General features: G+C 43.4%; 4 protein-coding genes across 5 annotated transcripts; all 4 read left to right on the top strand.

Moving 5' to 3' along the window:
• Positions 1-1,253: 1,253 nt before the first annotated feature.
• LOC139568479 (uncharacterized) lies at positions 1,254-2,933 on the top strand. 2 transcript variants are annotated; one of them, XM_071390322.1, is made up of 3 exons: positions 1,254-2,194; positions 2,288-2,396; positions 2,661-2,933. In XM_071390322.1, the coding sequence occupies exons 1-3, from the start codon at positions 1,352-1,354 to the stop codon at positions 2,828-2,830; spliced, it is 1,122 nt and encodes a 373-aa protein (XP_071246423.1). In that variant the 5' UTR covers positions 1,254-1,351; the 3' UTR covers positions 2,831-2,933. The 2 variants fall into 2 exon arrangements, with proteins under 2 accessions (XP_071246423.1, XP_071246421.1); XM_071390320.1 differs by having other exon boundaries at positions 2,285-2,396.
• A 1,155-nt stretch (positions 2,934-4,088) lies between these two features.
• LOC139542391 (uncharacterized) lies at positions 4,089-8,781 on the top strand. Its single transcript, XM_071347784.1, has 12 exons — positions 4,089-4,130; positions 4,326-4,445; positions 4,719-4,838; positions 5,112-5,231; positions 5,505-5,624; positions 5,898-6,017; positions 6,291-6,410; positions 6,704-6,899; positions 7,004-7,057; positions 7,165-8,042; positions 8,133-8,244; positions 8,509-8,781. Exons 1-12 carry the CDS (start codon positions 4,089-4,091, stop codon positions 8,676-8,678), a joined length of 2,172 nt encoding a protein of 723 aa, XP_071203885.1. The 3' UTR covers positions 8,679-8,781.
• A 1,154-nt stretch (positions 8,782-9,935) lies between these two features.
• On the top strand, positions 9,936-13,054 carry LOC139542386 (uncharacterized). Its single transcript, XM_071347770.1, has 8 exons — positions 9,936-9,977; positions 10,171-10,290; positions 10,564-10,683; positions 10,977-11,172; positions 11,277-11,330; positions 11,438-12,315; positions 12,406-12,517; positions 12,782-13,054. Exons 1-8 carry the CDS (start codon positions 9,936-9,938, stop codon positions 12,949-12,951), a joined length of 1,692 nt encoding a protein of 563 aa, XP_071203871.1. The 3' UTR covers positions 12,952-13,054.
• A 1,154-nt stretch (positions 13,055-14,208) lies between these two features.
• On the top strand, positions 14,209-18,113 carry LOC139542380 (uncharacterized). The gene is made up of 10 exons (XM_071347757.1): positions 14,209-14,250; positions 14,444-14,563; positions 14,837-14,956; positions 15,230-15,349; positions 15,623-15,742; positions 16,036-16,231; positions 16,336-16,389; positions 16,497-17,374; positions 17,465-17,576; positions 17,841-18,113. Exons 1-10 carry the CDS (start codon positions 14,209-14,211, stop codon positions 18,008-18,010), a joined length of 1,932 nt encoding a protein of 643 aa, XP_071203858.1. The 3' UTR covers positions 18,011-18,113.
• Positions 18,114-19,242: the final 1,129 nt, after the last annotated feature.

Raw genomic sequence — 19,242 nt, 5'->3', positions numbered from 1 at the left:
TAATGGAGGGCTTAAGTTAAATGTATTTCCTTATGTTCCTATACCCCAGGCTGGGACCCTCCAAGCTAGTGCTGGAGAGCAAGTGTTCCAGACAGATGTCCATTCCGCTGGCCATGATGGACTAAGCCTGCCAGCCCTGGTAGACTGCCCCCAGGACAGGCCTCGAAAGGTAAGAAACAGCTTTTAGTTCTGTTGCAAAACGTCTGGTTGTAACGGAGGCCAGTTGGTTGCAATCTAGTAATATGACAGGTTGAAAACCAGTTTAAAATTTGATAATAACGCCATTAAGACACATGGACCACCTACCAGTTAGAACTAATAGTATTGGAATTCAGATTTTAATTCTGATTGTAATTCTAAGGTTATGATTTATAGTTGGAAAAGTGGGCATAATAATGGAGGGCTTAAGTTAAATGTATTTCCTTATGTTCCTATACCCCAGGCTGGAACCCTCCAAGCAAGTGCTGGAGAGCAAGTGTTCCAGACAGATGTCCATTCCGCTGGCCATGATGGACTAAGCCTGCCAGCCCTGGTAGACTGCCCCCAGGACAGCCCTCGAAAGGTAAGAAACAGCTTTTAGTTCTGTTGCAAAACGTCTGGTTGTAACGGAGGCCAGTTGGTTGCAATCTAGTAATATGACGGGTTGAAAACCAGTTTAAAACGAGATAATAACGCCATTACGACACATGGACCACCTACCAGTTAGAACTAATAGTATTGGAATTCAGATTTGAATTCTGATTGTAATTCTAAGGTTAAGCCTTATGTGACATGTCACTCAGTACCATCATGCCTATGGTGAGAAATGCGGTTTCTATGGTGATATGATTTCCCCACTGTTGTTATTTGCCTCAGAACCTTGTGCCGAAGCCCCCGCAAGGCCCCAGGCCCAGCCGAGAGACCAATATAGCAAAGGCAGAAAAGAAGGCCAGAGAGGCTATCAAGGCTAGAAGGGCTAGGGAGGCTAAGGCAGGGGTGAAAAAACTAAGCCGCCAAGTAGTTGGTGTGTTGGCACTGCCTCAAACTCTTCTATCTCGAACAACCAGTTACAGTGAGTATTGATCTCCACTTCCAAAATACTTGGATTTATTGATAGAATTCTAAAACGATATATGGTGGAAGGATCAACTAATGTCTATGATCCTCTTTCTGTAGGTGTCCTGCCAGCTATCAAGAAGGGCACTAAAGTTACTAAAATGGAGACAACAGGTGGGTGTTGGTGACACAGTGTTTGTTCCTGATTATACAACTTCAATAGAATCGTTTCCGTGGTTACTAGCTTGTTCGGTGGTAATTCTGACTGTCTTCTGTTTCAGAACCCCTATGTCCCTTGACACCTGATGGGGAGATAATGATGACTACCACCCATGCAGCACGGGCAGCTCCTTCCCAGACCCTGGAAGAAGAGGTGGGGGGAGCTGAGGTCTCCGAGATGAGTGACAGCTCCCTGATGCCCACCAAGAACAGGCAGGACTCCCTGGAGAAGATTCCCTCCCTCCTACCAGGCAAGGAGGACATCCTCCTTCGCAGCACTCCCTGTGCCACCGTCATGAGCCCCCAGACTCTGAAGTTTATTCTCCATGGCATCATGTGCCGACTGGAGGCCTCAGAGTCCCCCCAGACAAGGAGGGCCAATGACCCCTTCAGGCTGATGAAGGATCTCTTTGTGGAGGTCCAGCATGCCCTGAAGAATGCTGACATCTCTGTCGTCTTTGGCCTGGAGGAGAGCATCCAATTCAGTGGGGAGGATGCGGTGAAGGCTATCGTGAAGACTGCGGCTAAAAGATTGTCCCTGCGTTCGGACTCCAACCGGGCTCAACTGCGTGCCGCACGCTCTGGTAGCGAGGGAGCCATCGGGTGCATGGCGGACACCATCACACAAGTCATAGATGACTATTCCGAGAACTGGAGTTCCGACGGCCATTTTGGAGCCAGGAGGAGACGTGCTAGTGGGAGATCACACTCCTCAACCTCCTCAAGGAGTGACGTCACCCTCACCGAGGAGCTCCTGGCTTGGAGGGAAACCCTAGAAGAGGACCTAGAGGAGATGGCTGATGACAGCACTGGTTTGGAAAAGACCAGTGTAAGCTCAGCCATCTCTGAGAAGTCCCAGGTAATTAGCTACCTTTCTGAAAGCACCAAGCCCATCAGCAGCGTCCTCTCCACAGACCTCAAGGACATCACCTCCACACAGGTGAGACAGCCAAGAACCAGTAGATCGTTTAGTTATTTGGGCTGTTTGATTGTGAGGCATCGACTCATTTCTGTTTCTCTCTCTACTAAGAAGAAAGAGAAGGAAGAGGCTATGAAGAAAGAAGTGAGGAAGTCAGGAAAGAAGAAGCGAGGAAATAACAAGGACCAGAAGAAGAACAAGGTGTCTCCTCTTGGCAATGATAGTAAGTCCTCATTTCTGTCAGTCAGCATGTGCATCTGTCTTCAGCACACTATTGTAATGTAAGGACGGGAGACTATGATGAAGTTATCAGGGTCTTATTCATTAGCCACTAAATGGAAGACAACGGACTAAAACAGGGAGGAACTTTCTTGAACTTGCCAATAACAAATGCTTGTTTTTGTTTTCTGTTTCAAAATATTTTGCTACTGTGTACCCTAATGAACACGACCCTGATTTCATGCCCTGTTCTCTGTCACCTGTTCAGGTATTGTAGCTGCAGATGAGCCTAAGAAAAAACAGGCTCTCCTCCCGCGGATCACAGCCACCCTGGCAAAACTATTTTGCTTCCCCTGCAAAAAAAAACTGCAAAAAGTAACTGTGCAGAAGACGAGTTTGGGTAAACCCTGCTGCCACCTCCCCCAACCCATTTTCTAAAAAAAACTCTCAAAGCCAACAGAAGAGGGAGGGAGACAACACCCCCTACTCACAACTCATTTTATTACACCCCATTTAATTCAATAAACACAACTTGCAGCTATTTTGATCTTCTTCTTGTTGAGTTTTTTTTTACAGACCCACCTGCATGCTATAGATTCTTAAAGTCAATTTGCAGTCTACTGTCTACTACAGTATCATTGTTATGAGTATGTTCACTGTGCCAGTCATTATAGCCAGTATAGGCTATAATAATGCCCTAACCTAATTGCAATTGACATAATAAGAGTTACATTTGAATAATTAAAATAGATTTCATTCGATTAGATGAGTTTATTAGTCACATACATAGGGGTCGCAGATGTAATTGCAGGGTACAGTGAAATTCTTAAGATCTGAACTCCAACAGTGCAGGTCAAAAAGATAAGTGAATGAAACAATAATAATAATATGCATAATATATACATATTTATTTACAACATTTACAAACCAACAGCCTGCATTCATCCAGTTTGTATAAAGTATGATAGATGTGTGACATGAAGCTATATGGGGCATTTTGGGCATAGGCATAACAATGACTGTCTTGGACAAATAGACATCTGGCTTAAAACATTTATTCATTCATGGGCAATATGTGTGCCTGCCCTGATCATATCAGCTTACTACATCTGTCTTCCCTCACCAAACCCACCAATGATTTGATTTATTTGAATATAATCATTTGATTGGTCCATATTATTGACACTAAATAGATGTTACGTTAACCGTAGCTGTTAAAAGTCCAATAGTGGGAGTGTGCAGACTGATGACTGCGCGACTTTAATTCCTGACTATTTCAGTTATGACCAACAGAGGGCAACATTTATCCATAAAATACGATAAAACCTCACTGAACCAAAGTGAATTGGGTTACATTGTAAACATTTTTTAGATATCGTATGTGATCAGAAACAATGCATTAATTTCCCGGAGTGGTCGCTCTGTGCTTTTGTAGTTGACGTAATAGAAGCCTGTGACGTAAACGAACTCAAGAAAACGTTCAGTGCGCTACTTTTGGCTCAGTTGAGTTGATGCTTTGCAAAGGACAGTCATCCCCATGTTCAAATAAATCACTTTGAGTGGACAAAGGAAAAATTCTGTGTGAGTACAGCAAAATTGGCCAAGATGTTGTAAAAAAAAAAGTGAAATGTATTTTAAAATGTATTTGTTTATAAAAAAAATGTCAGGTCCAATCTGAAGGGTGACTGAAAGCACAATGGATAGAAATCATAAACTGTTGAGAATAAATCTTCTAAAAGTAAGTCTCACAAGTGATTAAAAAAAATGTTTGTTCATTCTGGGGCTAACTCTCTTGATATGTAATGAGGCTATCTTCTTGGTAGTATAACCTATATGCTGTAAAAACAGATTGATAGGATTTATAGTTGGAAAAGTGGGCATAATTAATTGAGGGCTAAGATTAAATCTATTTCCTTATGTTCATATACCCCAGGCTGGGACGCTCCAAGCTAGTGCTGGAGAGCACGTAATCCAGACAGATGTCCATTCCGCTGGCCGTGATGGACTAAGCCTGCCAGCCCTGGTAGACTGCCCCCAGGACAGCCCTCGAAAGGTAAGAAACAGCTTTTAGTTCTGTTGCAAAACGTCTGGTTGTAAAGGAGGCCAGTTGGTTGCAATCTAGTAATATGACGGGTTGAAAACCAGTTTAAAACGAGATAATAACGCCATTACGACACATGGACCACCTACCAGTTAGAACTAATAGTATTGGAATTCAGATTGTAATTCAGATTGTAATTCTAAGGTTATGATGTATAGTTGGAAAAGTGGGCATAATAATGGAGGGCTTAAGTTAAATGTATTTCCTTATGTTCCTATACCCCAGGCTGGGACCCTCCAAGCTAGTGCTGGAGAGCAAGTGTTCCAGACAGATGTCCATTCCGCTGGCCATGATGGACTAAGCCTGCCAGCCCTGGTAGACTGCCCCCAGGACAGCCCTCGAAAGGTAAGAAACAGCTTTTAGTTCTGTTGCAAAACGTCTGGTTGTAACGGAGGCCAGTTGGTTGCAATCTAGTAATATGACGGGTTGAAAACCAGTTTAAAACGAGATAATAACGCCATTACGACACATGGACCACCTACCAGTTAGAACTAATAGTATTGGAATTCAGATTTTAATTCTGATTGTAATTCTAAGGTTATGATTTATAGTTGGAAAAGTGGGCATAATAATGGAGGGCTTAAGTTAAATGTATTTCCTTATGTTCCTATACCCCAGGCTGGGACCCTCCAAGCTAGTGCTGGAGAGCAAGTGTTCCAGACAGATGTCCATTCCGCTGGCCATGATGGACTAAGCCTGCCAGCCCTGGTAGACTGCCCCCAGGACAGGCCTCGAAAGGTAAGAAACAGCTTTTAGTTCTGTTGCAAAACGTCTGGTTGTAACGGAGACCAGTTGGTTGCAATCTAGTAATATGACGGGTTGAAAACCAGTTTAAAACGAGATAATAACACCATTAAGACACATGGACCACCTACCAGTTAGAACTAATAGTATTGGAATTCAGATTTTAATTCTGATTGTAATTCTAAGGTTATGATTTATAGTTGGAAAAGTGGGCATAATAATGGAGGGCTTAAGTTAAATGTATTTCCTTATGTTCCTATACCCCAGGCTGGAACCCTCCAAGCAAGTGCTGGAGAGCAAGTGTTCCAGACAGATGTCCATTCCGCTGGCCATGATGGACTAAGCCTGCCAGCCCTGGTAGACTGCCCCCAGGACAGCCCTCGAAAGGTAAGAAACAGCTTTTAGTTCTGTTGCAAAACGTCTGGTTGTAACGGAGGCCAGTTGGTTGCAATCTAGTAATATGACGGGTTGAAAACCAGTTTAAAACGAGATAATAACGCCATTACGACACATGGACCACCTACCAGTTAGAACTAATAGTATTGGAATTCAGATTTTAATTCTGATTGTAATTCTAAGGTTATGATGTATAGTTGGAAAAGTGGGCATAATAATGGAGGGCTTAAGTTAAATGTATTTCCTTATGTTCCTATACCCCAGGCTGGGACCCTCCAAGCTAGTGCTGGAGAGCAAGTGTTCCAGACAGATGTCCATTCCGCTGGCCATGATGGACTAAGCCTGCCAGCCCTGGTAGACTGCCCCCAGGACAGGCCTCGAAAGGTAAGAAACAGCTTTTAGTTCTGTTGCAAAACGTCTGGTTGTAACGGAGGCCAGTTGGTTGCAATCTAGTAATATGACAGGTTGAAAACCAGTTTAAAATTTGATAATAACGCCATTAAGACACATGGACCACCTACCAGTTAGAACTAATAGTATTGGAATTCAGATTTTAATTCTGATTGTAATTCTAAGGTTATGATTTATAGTTGGAAAAGTGGGCATAATAATGGAGGGCTTAAGTTAAATGTATTTCCTTATGTTCCTATACCCCAGGCTGGAACCCTCCAAGCAAGTGCTGGAGAGCAAGTGTTCCAGACAGATGTCCATTCCGCTGGCCATGATGGACTAAGCCTGCCAGCCCTGGTAGACTGCCCCCAGGACAGCCCTCGAAAGGTAAGAAACAGCTTTTAGTTCTGTTGCAAAACGTCTGGTTGTAACGGAGGCCAGTTGGTTGCAATCTAGTAATATGACGGGTTGAAAACCAGTTTAAAACGAGATAATAACGCCATTACGACACATGGACCACCTACCAGTTAGAACTAATAGTATTGGAATTCAGATTTGAATTCTGATTGTAATTCTAAGGTTAAGCCTTATGTGACATGTCACTCAGTACCATCATGCCTATGGTGAAAAATGCGGTTTCTATGGTGATATGATTTCCCCACTGTTGTTATTTGCCTCAGAACCTTGTGCCGAAGCCCCCGCAAGGCCCCAGGCCCAGCCGAGAGACCAATATAGCAAAGGCAGAAAAGAAGGCCAGAGAGGCTATCAAGGCTAGAAGGGCTAGGGAGGCTAAGGCAGGGGTGAAAAAACTAAGCCGCCAAGTAGTTGGTGTGTTGGCACTGCCTCAAACTCTTCTATCTCGAACAACCAGTTACAGTGAGTATTGATCTCCACTTCCAAAATACTTGGATTTATTGATAGAATTCTAAAACGATATATGGTGGAAGGATCAACTAATGTCTATGATCCTCTTTCTGTAGGTGTCCTGCCAGCTATCAAGAAGGGCACTAAAGTTACTAAAATGGAGACAACAGGTGGGTGTTGGTGACACAGTGTTTGTTCCTGATTATACAACTTCAATAGAATCGTTTCCGTGGTTACTAGCTTGTTCGGTGGTAATTCTGACTGTCTTCTGTTTCAGAACCCCTATGTCCCTTGACACCTGATGGGGAGATAATGATGACGACCACCCATGCAGCACGGGCAGCTCCTTCCCAGACCCTGGAAGAAGAGGTGGGGGGAGCTGAGGTCTCCGAGATGAGTGACAGCTCCCTGATGCCCACCAAGAACAGGCAGGACTCCCTGGAGAAGATTCCCTCCCTCCTACCAGGCAAGGAGGACATCCTCCTTCGCAGCACTCCCTGTGCCACCGTCATGAGCCCCCAGACTCTGAAGTTTATTCTCCATGGCATCATGTGCCGACTGGAGGCCTCAGAGTCCCCCCAGACAAGGAGGGCCAATGACCCCTTCAGGCTGATGAAGGATCTCTTTGTGGAGGTCCAGCATGCCCTGAAGAATGCTGACATCTCTGTCGTCTTTGGCCTGGAGGAGAGCATCCAATTCAGTGGGGAGGATGCGGTGAAGGCTATCGTGAAGACTGCGGCTAAAAGATTGTCCCTGCGTTCGGACTCCAACCGGGCTCAACTGCGTGCCGCACGCTCTGGTAGCGAGGGAGCCATCGGGTGCATGGCGGACACCATCACACAAGTCATAGATGACTATTCCGAGAACTGGAGTTCCGACGGCCATTTTGGAGCCAGGAGGAGACGTGCTAGTGGGAGATCACACTCCTCAACCTCCTCAAGGAGTGACGTCACCCTCACCGAGGAGCTCCTGGCTTGGAGGGAAACCCTAGAAGAGGACCTAGAGGAGATGGCTGATGACAGCACTGGTTTGGAAAAGACCAGTGTAAGCTCAGCCATCTCTGAGAAGTCCCAGGTAATTAGCTACCTTTCTGAAAGCACCAAGCCCATCAGCAGCGTCCTCTCCACAGACCTCAAGGACATCACCTCCACACAGGTGAGACAGCCAAGAACCAGTAGATCGTTTAGTTATTTGGGCTGTTTGATTGTGAGGCATCGACTCATTTCTGTTTCTCTCTCTACTAAGAAGAAAGAGAAGGAAGAGGCTATGAAGAAAGAAGTGAGGAAGTCAGGAAAGAAGAAGCGAGGAAATAACAAGGACCAGAAGAAGAACAAGGTGTCTCCTCTTGGCAATGATAGTAAGTCCTCATTTCTGTCAGTCAGCATGTGCATCTGTCTTCAGCACACTATTGTAATGTAAGGACGGGAGACTATGATGAAGTTATCAGGGTCTTATTCATTAGCCACTAAATGGAAGACAACGGACTAAAACAGGGAGGAACTTTCTTGAACTTGCCAATAACAAATGCTTGTTTTTGTTTTCTGTTTCAAAATATTTTGCTACTGTGTACCCTAATGAACACGACCCTGATTTCATGCCCTGTTCTCTGTCACCTGTTCAGGTATTGTAGCTGCAGATGAGCCTAAGAAAAAACAGGCTCTCCTCCCGCGGATCACAGCCACCCTGGCAAAACTATTTTGCTTCCCCTGCAAAAAAAAACTGCAAAAAGTAACTGTGCAGAAGACGAGTTTGGGTAAACCCTGCTGCCACCTCCCCCAACCCATTTTCTAAAAAAAACTCTCAAAGCCAACAGAAGAGGGAGGGAGACAACACCCCCTACTCACAACTCATTTTATTACACCCCATTTAATTCAATAAACACAACTTGCAGCTATTTTGATCTTCTTCTTGTTGAGTTTTTTTTTACAGACCCACCTGCATGCTATAGATTCTTAAAGTCAATTTGCAGTCTACTGTCTACTACAGTATCATTGTTATGAGTATGTTCACTGTGCCAGTCATTATAGCCAGTATAGGCTATAATAATGCCCTAACCTAATTGCAATTGACATAATAAGAGTTACATTTGAATAATTAAAATAGATTTCATTCGATTAGATGAGTTTATTAGTCACATACATAGGGGTCGCAGATGTAATTGCAGGGTACAGTGAAATTCTTAAGATCTGAACTCCAACAGTGCAGGTCAAAAAGATAAGTGAATGAAACAATAATAATAATATGCATAATATATACATATTTATTTACAACATTTACAAACCAACAGCCTGCATTCATCCAGTTTGTATAAAGTATGATAGATGTGTGACATGAAGCTATATGGGGCATTTTGGGCATAGGCATAACAATGACTGTCTTGGACAAATAGACATCTGGCTTAAAACATTTATTCATTCATGGGCAATATGTGTGCCTGCCCTGATCATATCAGCTTACTACATCTGTCTTCCCTCACCAAACCCACCAATGATTTGATTTATTTGAATATAATCATTTGATTGGTCCATATTATTGACACTAAATAGATGTTACGTTAACCGTAGCTGTTAAAAGTCCAATAGTGGGAGTGTGCAGACTGATGACTGCGCGACTTTAATTCCTGACTATTTCAGTTATGACCAACAGAGGGCAACATTTATCCATAAAATACGATAAAACCTCACTGAACCAAAGTGAATTGGGTTACATTGTAAACATTTTTTAGATATCGTATGTGATCAGAAACAATGCATTAATTTCCCGGAGTGGTCGCTCTGTGCTTTTGTAGTTGACGTAATAGAAGCCTGTGACGTAAACGAACTCAAGAAAACGTTCAGTGCGCTACTTTTGGCTCAGTTGAGTTGATGCTTTGCAAAGGACAGTCATCCTCATGTTCAAATAAATCACTTTGAGTGGACAAAGGAAAAATTCTGTGTGAGTACAGCAAAATTGGCCAAGATGTTGTAAAAAAAAAAGTGAAATGTATTTAAAAATGTATTTGTTTATAAAAAAATGTCAGGTCCAATCTGAAGGGTGACTGAAAGCACAATGGATAGAAATCATAAACTGTTGAGAATAAATCTTCTAAAAGTAAGTCTCACAAGTGATAAAAAAACGTTTGTTCATTCTGGGGCTAACTCTCTTGATATGTAATGAGGCGATCTTCTTGGTAGTATAACCTATATCCTGTAAAAACAGATTGATAGGATTTATAGTTGGAAAAGTGGGCATAATTAATTGAGGGCTAAGATTAAATCTATTTCCTTATGTTCATATACCCCAGGCTGGGACGCTCCAAGCTAGTGCTGGAGAGCACGTAATCCAGACAGATGTCCATTCCGCTGGCCGTGATGGACTAAGCCTGCCAGCCCTGGTAGACTGCCCCCAGGACAGCCCTCGAAAGGTAAGAAACAGCTTTTAGTTCTGTTGCAAAACGTCTGGTTGTAAAGGAGGCCAGTTGGTTGCAATCTAGTAATATGACAGGTTGAAAACCAGTTTAAAATTTGATAATAACGCCATTAAGACACATGGACCACCTACCAGTTAGAACTAATAGTATTGGAATTCAGATTTTAATTCTGATTGTAATTCTAAGGTTATGATGTATAGTTGGAAAAGTGGGCATAATAATGGAGGGCTTAAGTTAAATGTATTTCCTTATGTTCCTATACCCCAGGCTGGAACCCTCCAAGCAAGTGCTGGAGAGCAAGTGTTCCAGACAGATGTCCATTCCGCTGGCCATGATGGACTAAGCCTGCCAGCCCTGGTAGACTGCCCCCAGGACAGCCCTCGAAAGGTAAGAAACAGCTTTTAGTTCTGTTGCAAAACGTCTGGTTGTAACGGAGGCCAGTTGGTTGCAATCTAGTAATATGACGGGTTGAAAACCAGTTTAAAACGAGATAATAACGCCATTACGACACATGGACCACCTACCAGTTAGAACTAATAGTATTGGAATTCAGATTTGAATTCTGATTGTAATTCTAAGGTTAAGCCTTATGTGACATGTCACTCAGTACCATCATGCCTATGGTGAAAAATGCGGTTTCTATGGTGATATGATTTCCCCACTGTTGTTATTTGCCTCAGAACCTTGTGCCGAAGCCCCCGCAAGGCCCCAGGCCCAGCCGAGAGACCAATATAGCAAAGGCAGAAAAGAAGGCCAGAGAGGCTATCAAGGCTAGAAGGGCTAGGGAGGCTAAGGCAGGGGTGAAAAAACTAAGCCGCCAAGTAGTTGGTGTGTTGGCACTGCCTCAAACTCTTCTATCTCGAACAACCAGTTACAGTGAGTATTGATCTCCACTTCCAAAATACTTGGATTTATTGATAGAATTCTAAAACGATATATGGTGGAAGGATCAACTAATGTCTATGATCCTCTTTCTGTAGGTGTCCTGCCAGCTATCAAGAAGGGCACTAAAGTTACTAAAATGGAGACAACAGGTGGGTGTTGGTGACACAGTGTTTGTTCCTGATTATACAACTTCAATAGAATCGTTTCCGTGGTTACTAGCTTGTTCGGTGGTAATTCTGACTGTCTTCTGTTTCAGAACCCCTATGTCCCTTGACACCTGATGGGGAGATAATGATGACGACCACCCATGCAGCACGGGCAGCTCCTTCCCAGACCCTGGAAGAAGAGGTGGGGGGAGCTGAGGTCTCCGAGATGAGTGACAGCTCCCTGATGCCCACCAAGAACAGGCAGGACTCCCTGGAGAAGATTCCCTCCCTCCTACCAGGCAAGGAGGACATCCTCCTTCGCAGCACTCCCTGTGCCACCGTCATGAGCCCCCAGACTCTGAAGTTTATTCTCCATGGCATCATGTGCCGACTGGAGGCCTCAGAGTCCCCCCAGACAAGGAGGGCCAATGACCCCTTCAGGCTGATGAAGGATCTCTTTGTGGAGGTCCAGCATGCCCTGAAGAATGCTGACATCTCTGTCGTCTTTGGCCTGGAGGAGAGCATCCAATTCAGTGGGGAGGATGCGGTGAAGGCTATCGTGAAGACTGCGGCTAAAAGATTGTCCCTGCGTTCGGACTCCAACCGGGCTCAACTGCGTGCCGCACGCTCTGGTAGCGAGGGAGCCATCGGGTGCATGGCGGACACCATCACACAAGTCATAGATGACTATTCCGAGAACTGGAGTTCCGACGGCCATTTTGGAGCCAGGAGGAGACGTGCTAGTGGGAGATCACACTCCTCAACCTCCTCAAGGAGTGACGTCACCCTCACCGAGGAGCTCCTGGCTTGGAGGGAAACCCTAGAAGAGGACCTAGAGGAGATGGCTGATGACAGCACTGGTTTGGAAAAGACCAGTGTAAGCTCAGCCATCTCTGAGAAGTCCCAGGTAATTAGCTACCTTTCTGAAAGCACCAAGCCCATCAGCAGCGTCCTCTCCACAGACCTCAAGGACATCACCTCCACACAGGTGAGACAGCCAAGAACCAGTAGATCGTTTAGTTATTTGGGCTGTTTGATTGTGAGGCATCGACTCATTTCTGTTTCTCTCTCTACTAAGAAGAAAGAGAAGGAAGAGGCTATGAAGAAAGAAGTGAGGAAGTCAGGAAAGAAGAAGCGAGGAAATAACAAGGACCAGAAGAAGAACAAGGTGTCTCCTCTTGGCAATGATAGTAAGTCCTCATTTCTGTCAGTCAGCATGTGCATCTGTCTTCAGCACACTATTGTAATGTAAGGACGGGAGACTATGATGAAGTTATCAGGGTCTTATTCATTAGCCACTAAATGGAAGACAACGGACTAAAACAGGGAGGAACTTTCTTGAACTTGCCAATAACAAATGCTTGTTTTTGTTTTCTGTTTCAAAATATTTTGCTACTGTGTACCCTAATGAACACGACCCTGATTTCATGCCCTGTTCTCTGTCACCTGTTCAGGTATTGTAGCTGCAGATGAGCCTAAGAAAAAACAGGCTCTCCTCCCGCAGATCACAGCCACCCTGGCAAAACTATTTTGCTTCCCCTGCAAAAAAAAACTGCAAAAAGTAACTGTGCAGAAGACGAGTTTGGGTAAACCCTGCTGCCACCTCCCCCAACCCATTTTCTAAAAAAAACTCTCAAAGCCAACAGAAGAGGGAGGGAGACAACACCCCCTACTCACAACTCATTTTATTACACCCCATTTAATTCAATAAACACAACTTGCAGCTATTTTGATCTTCTTCTTGTTGAGTTTTTTTTTACAGACCCACCTGCATGCTATAGATTCTTAAAGTCAATTTGCAGTCTACTGTCTACTACAGTATCATTGTTATGAGTATGTTCACTGTGCCAGTCATTATAGCCAGTATAGGCTATAATAATGCCCTAACCTAATTGCAATTGACATAATAAGAGTTACATTTGAATAATTAAAATAGATTTCATTCGATTAGATGAGTTTATTAGTCACATACATAGGGGTCGCAGATGTAATTGCAGGGTACAGTGAAATTCTTAAGATCTGAACTCCAACAGTGCAGGTCAAAAAGATAAGTGAATGAAACAATAATAATAATATGCATAATATATACATATTTATTTACAACATTTACAAACCAACAGCCTGCATTCATCCAGTTTGTATAAAGTATGATAGATGTGTGACATGAAGCTATATGGGGCATTTTGGGCATAGGCATAACAATGACTGTCTTGGACAAATAGACATCTGGCTTAAAACATTTATTCATTCATGGGCAATATGTGTGCCTGCCCTGATCATATCAGCTTACTACATCTGTCTTCCCTCACCAAACCCACCAATGATTTGATTTATTTGAATATAATCATTTGATTGGTCCATATTATTGACACTAAATAGATGTTACGTTAACCGTAGCTGTTAAAAGTCCAATAGTGGGAGTGTGCAGACTGATGACTGCGCGACTTTAATTCCTGACTATTTCAGTTATGACCAACAGAGGGCAACATTTATCCATAAAATACGATAAAACCTCACTGAACCAAAGTGAATTGGGTTACATTGTAAACATTTTTTAGATATCGTATGTGATCAGAAACAATGCATTAATTTCCCGGAGTGGTCGCTCTGTGCTTTTGTAGTTGACGTAATAGAAGCCTGTGACGTAAACGAACTCAAGAAAACGTTCAGTGCGCTACTTTTGGCTCAGTTGAGTTGATGCTTTGCAAAGGACAGTCATCCTCATGTTCAAATAAATCACTTTGAGTGGACAAAGGAAAAATTCTGTGTGAGTACAGCAAAATTGGCCAAGATGTTGTAAAAAAAAAAGTGAAATGTATTTAAAAATGTATTTGTTTATAAAAAAATGTCAGGTCCAATCTGAAGGGTGACTGAAAGCACAATGGATAGAAATCATAAACTGTTGAGAATAAATCTTCTAAAAGTAAGTCTCACAAGTGATAAAAAAACGTTTGTTCATTCTGGGGCTAACTCTCTTGATATGTAATGAGGCGATCTTCTTGGTAGTATAACCTATATCCTGTAAAAACAGATTGATAGGATTTATAGTTGGAAAAGTGGGCATAATTAATTGAGGGCTAAGATTAAATCTATTTCCTTATGTTCATATACCCCAGGCTGGGACGCTCCAAGCTAGTGCTGGAGAGCAAGTGTTCCAGACAGATGTCCATTCCGCTGGCCATGATGGACTAAGCCTGCCAGCCCTGGTAGACTGCCCCCAGGACAGGCCTCGAAAGGTAAGAAACAGCTTTTAGTTCTGTTGCAAAACGTCTGGTTGTAACGGAGACCAGTTGGTTGCAATCTAGTAATATGACGGGTTGAAAACCAGTTTAAAACGAGATAATAACACCATTAAGACACATGGACCACCTACCAGTTAGAACTAATAGTATTGGAATTCAGATTTTAATTCTGATTGTAATTCTAAGGTTATGATTTATAGTTGGAAAAGTGGGCATAATAATGGAGGGCTTAAGTTAAATGTATTTCCTTATGTTCCTATACCCCAGGCTGGAACCCTCCAAGCAAGTGCTGGAGAGCAAGTGTTCCAGACAGATGTCCATTCCGCTGGCCATGATGGACTAAGCCTGCCAGCCCTGGTAGACTGCCCCCAGGACAGCCCTCGAAAGGTAAGAAACAGCTTTTAGTTCTGTTGCAAAACGTCTGGTTGTAACGGAGGCCAGTTGGTTGCAATCTAGTAATATGACGGGTTGAAAACCAGTTTAAAACGAGATAATAACGCCATTACGACACATGGACCACCTACCAGTTAGAACTAATAGTATTGGAATTCAGATTTTAATTCTGATTGTAATTCTAAGGTTATGATGTATAGTTGGAAAAGTGGGCATAATAATGGAGGGCTTAAGTTAAATGTATTTCCTTATGTTCCTATACCCCAGGCTGGGACCCTCCAAGCTAGTGCTGGAGAGCAAGTGTTCCAGACAGATGTCCATTCCGCTGGCCATGATGGACTAAGCCTGCCAGCCCTGGTAGACTGCCCCCAGGACAGGCCTCGAAAGGTAAGAAACAGCTTTTAGTTCTGTTGCAAAACGTCTGGTTGTAACGGAGGCCAGTTGGTTGCAATCTAGTAATATGACAGGTTGAAAACCAGTTTAAAATTTGATAATAACGCCATTAAGACACATGGACCACCTACCAGTTAGAACTAATAGTATTGGAATTCAGATTTTAATTCTGATTGTAATTCTAAGGTTATGATTTATAGTTGGAAAAGTGGGCATAATAATGGAGGGCTTAAGTTAAATGTATTTCCTTATGTTCCTATACCCCAGGCTGGAACCCTCCAAGCAAGTGCTGGAGAGCAAGTGTTCCAGACAGATGTCCATTCCGCTGGCCATGATGGACTAAGCCTGCCAGCCCTGGTAGACTGCCCCCAGGACAGCCCTCGAAAGGTAAGAAACAGCTTTTAGTTCTGTTGCAAAACGTCTGGTTGTAACGGAGGCCAGTTGGTTGCAATCTAGTAATATGACGGGTTGAAAACCAGTTTAAAACGAGATAATAACGCCATTACGACACATGGACCACCTACCAGTTAGAACTAATAGTATTGGAATTCAGATTTGAATTCTGATTGTAATTCTAAGGTTAAGCCTTATGTGACATGTCACTCAGTACCATCATGCCTATGGTGAAAAATGCGGTTTCTATGGTGATATGATTTCCCCACTGTTGTTATTTGCCTCAGAACCTTGTGCCGAAGCCCCCGCAAGGCCCCAGGCCCAGCCGAGAGACCAACATAGCAAAGGCAGAAAAGAAGGCCAGAGAGGCTATCAAGGCTAGAAGGGCTAGGGAGGCTAAGGCAGGGGTGAAAAAACTAAGCCGCCAAGTAGTTGGTGTGTTGGCACTGCCTCAAACTCTTCTATCTCGAACAACCAGTTACAGTGAGTATTGATCTCCACTTCCAAAATACTTGGATTTATTGATAGAATTCTAAAACGATATATGGTGGAAGGATCAACTAATGTCTATGATCCTCTTTCTGTAGGTGTCCTGCCAGCTATCAAGAAGGGCACTAAAGTTACTAAAATGGAGACAACAGGTGGGTGTTGGTGACACAGTGTTTGTTCCTGATTATACAACTTCAATAGAATCGTTTCCGTGGTTACTAGCTTGTTCGGTGGTAATTCTGACTGTCTTCTGTTTCAGAACCCCTATGTCCCTTGACACCTGATGGGGAGATAATGATGACGACCACCCATGCAGCACGGGCAGCTCCTTCCCAGACCCTGGAAGAAGAGGTGGGGGGAGCTGAGGTCTCCGAGATGAGTGACAGCTCCCTGATGCCCACCAAGAACAGGCAGGACTCCCTGGAGAAGATTCCCTCCCTCCTACCAGGCAAGGAGGACATCCTCCTTCGCAGCACTCCCTGTGCCACCGTCATGAGCCCCCAGACTCTGAAGTTTATTCTCCATGGCATCATGTGCCGACTGGAGGCCTCAGAGTCCCCCCAGACAAGGAGGGCCAATGACCCCTTCAGGCTGATGAAGGATCTCTTTGTGGAGGTCCAGCATGCCCTGAAGAATGCTGACATCTCTGTCGTCTTTGGCCTGGAGGAGAGCATCCAATTCAGTGGGGAGGATGCGGTGAAGGCTATCGTGAAGACTGCGGCTAAAAGATTGTCCCTGCGTTCGGACTCCAACCGGGCTCAACTGCGTGCCGCACGCTCTGGTAGCGAGGGAGCCATCGGGTGCATGGCGGACACCATCACACAAGTCATAGATGACTATTCCGAGAACTGGAGTTCCGACGGCCATTTTGGAGCCAGGAGGAGACGTGCTAGTGGGAGATCACACTCCTCAACCTCCTCAAGGAGTGACGTCACCCTCACCGAGGAGCTCCTGGCTTGGAGGGAAACCCTAGAAGAGGACCTAGAGGAGATGGCTGATGACAGCACTGGTTTGGAAAAGACCAGTGTAAGCTCAGCCATCTCTGAGAAGTCCCAGGTAATTAGCTACCTTTCTGAAAGCACCAAGCCCATCAGCAGCGTCCTCTCCACAGACCTCAAGGACATCACCTCCACACAGGTGAGACAGCCAAGAACCAGTAGATCGTTTAGTTATTTGGGCTGTTTGATTGTGAGGCATCGACTCATTTCTGTTTCTCTCTCTACTAAGAAGAAAGAGAAGGAAGAGGCTATGAAGAAAGAAGTGAGGAAGTCAGGAAAGAAGAAGCGAGGAAATAACAAGGACCAGAAGAAGAACAAGGTGTCTCCTCTTGGCAATGATAGTAAGTCCTCATTTCTGTCAGTCAGCATGTGCATCTGTCTTCAGCACACTATTGTAATGTAAGGACGGGAGACTATGATGAAGTTATCAGGGTCTTATTCATTAGCCACTAAATGGAAGACAACGGACTAAAACAGGGAGGAACTTTCTTGAACTTGCCAATAACAAATGCTTGTTTTTGTTTTCTGTTTCAAAATATTTTGCTACTGTGTACCCTAATGAACACGACCCTGATTTCATGCCCTGTTCTCTGTCACCTGTTCAGGTATTGTAGCTGCAGATGAGCCTAAGAAAAAACAGGCTCTCCTCCCGCGGATCACAGCCACCCTGGCAAAACTATTTTGCTTCCCCTGCAAAAAAAAACTGCAAAAAGTAACTGTGCAGAAGACGAGTTTGGGTAAACCCTGCTGCCACCTCCCCCAACCCATTTTCTAAAAAAAACTCTCAAAGCCAACAGAAGAGGGAGGGAGACAACACCCCCTACTCACAACTCATTTTATTACACCCCATTTAATTCAATAAACACAACTTGCAGCTATTTTGATCTTCTTCTTGTTGAGTTTTTTTTTACAGACCCACCTGCATGCTATAGATTCTTAAAGTCAATTTGCAGTCTACTGTCTACTACAGTATCATTGTTATGAGTATGTTCACTGTGCCAGTCATTATAGCCAGTATAGGCTATAATAATGCCCTAACCTAATTGCAATTGACATAATAAGAGTTACATTTGAATAATTAAAATAGATTTCATTCGATTAGATGAGTTTATTAGTCACATACATAGGGGTCGCAGATGTAATTGCAGGGTACAGTGAAATTCTTAAGATCTGAACTCCAACAGTGCAGGTCAAAAAGATAAGTGAATGAAACAATAATAATAATATGCATAATATATACATATTTATTTACAACATTTACAAACCAACAGCCTGCATTCATCCAGTTTGTATAAAGTATGATAGATGTGTGACATGAAGCTATATGGGGCATTTTGGGCATAGGCATAACAATGACTGTCTTGGACAAATAGACATCTGGCTTAAAACATTTATTCATTCATGGGCAATATGTGTGCCTGCCCTGATCATATCAGCTTACTACATCTGTCTTCCCTCACCAAACCCACCAATGATTTGATTTATTTGAATATAATCATTTGATTGGTCCATATTATTGTCACTAAATAGATGTTACGTTAACCGTAGCTGTTAAAAGTCCAATAGTGGGAGTGTGCAGACTGATGACTGCGCGACTTTAATTCCTGACTATTTCAGTTATGACCAACAGAGGGCAACATTTATCCATAAAATACGATAAAACCTCACTGAACCAAAGTGAATTGGGTTACATTGTAAACATTTTTTAGATATCGTATGTGATCAGAAACAATGCATTAATTTCCCGGAGTGGTCGCTCTGTGCTTTTGTAGTTGACGTAATAGAAGCCTGTGACGTAAACGAACTCAAGAAAACGTTCAGTGCGCTACTTTTGGCTCAGTTGAGTTGATGCTTTGCAAAGGACAGTCATCCTCATGTTCAAATAAATCACTTTGAGTGGACAAAGGAAAAATTCTGTGTGAGTACAGCAAAATTGGCCAAGATGTTGTAAAAAAAAAAGTGAAATGTATTTAAAAATGTATTTGTTTATAAAAAAATGTCAGGTCC

The sequence above is a fragment of the Salvelinus alpinus genome, chromosome 2, assembly GCF_045679555.1.
Source record: "Salvelinus alpinus chromosome 2, SLU_Salpinus.1, whole genome shotgun sequence".
Taxonomy (NCBI): Eukaryota; Metazoa; Chordata; class Actinopteri; order Salmoniformes; family Salmonidae; genus Salvelinus; species Salvelinus alpinus.
The sequence above is the reverse complement of the archived record's forward strand: the minus strand, read 5'-3'. Positions and strand labels throughout refer to the sequence as shown.

What these genes read in the sequence shown, in the direction of transcription:
- LOC139542386 (XM_071347770.1), top strand. Translation starts at nt 9,936, where the DNA reads ATGGATAGAAATCATAAACTGTTGAGAATAAATCTTCTAAAA. An exon ending in ATCTCGAACAACCAGTTACA is followed by an intron (nt 11,173 to 11,276) that starts GTGAGTATTGAT and finishes CTCTTTCTGTAG; the next exon opens with GTGTCCTGCCAGCTATCAAG. An exon ending in TACTAAAATGGAGACAACAG is followed by an intron (nt 11,331 to 11,437) that starts GTGGGTGTTGGT and finishes CTTCTGTTTCAG; the next exon opens with AACCCCTATGTCCCTTGACA.
- LOC139568479 (XM_071390320.1), top strand. Translation starts at nt 1,352, where the DNA reads ATGATGACTACCACCCATGCAGCACGGGCAGCTCCTTCCCAGACCCTG. An exon ending in AGGACATCACCTCCACACAG is followed by an intron (nt 2,195 to 2,284) that starts GTGAGACAGCCA and finishes CTCTCTACTAAG; the next exon opens with AAGAAAGAGAAGGAAGAGGC. An exon ending in GTCTCCTCTTGGCAATGATA is followed by an intron (nt 2,397 to 2,660) that starts GTAAGTCCTCAT and finishes TCACCTGTTCAG; the next exon opens with GTATTGTAGCTGCAGATGAG.
- LOC139542380 (XM_071347757.1), top strand. Translation starts at nt 14,209, where the DNA reads ATGGATAGAAATCATAAACTGTTGAGAATAAATCTTCTAAAA. An exon ending in TGAGAATAAATCTTCTAAAA is followed by an intron (nt 14,251 to 14,443) that starts GTAAGTCTCACA and finishes CATATACCCCAG; the next exon opens with GCTGGGACGCTCCAAGCTAG. An exon ending in GTCTCCTCTTGGCAATGATA is followed by an intron (nt 17,577 to 17,840) that starts GTAAGTCCTCAT and finishes TCACCTGTTCAG; the next exon opens with GTATTGTAGCTGCAGATGAG.
- LOC139542391 (XM_071347784.1), top strand. Translation starts at nt 4,089, where the DNA reads ATGGATAGAAATCATAAACTGTTGAGAATAAATCTTCTAAAA. An exon ending in CCCAGGACAGCCCTCGAAAG is followed by an intron (nt 4,446 to 4,718) that starts GTAAGAAACAGC and finishes CCTATACCCCAG; the next exon opens with GCTGGGACCCTCCAAGCTAG. An exon ending in CCCAGGACAGCCCTCGAAAG is followed by an intron (nt 5,625 to 5,897) that starts GTAAGAAACAGC and finishes CCTATACCCCAG; the next exon opens with GCTGGGACCCTCCAAGCTAG.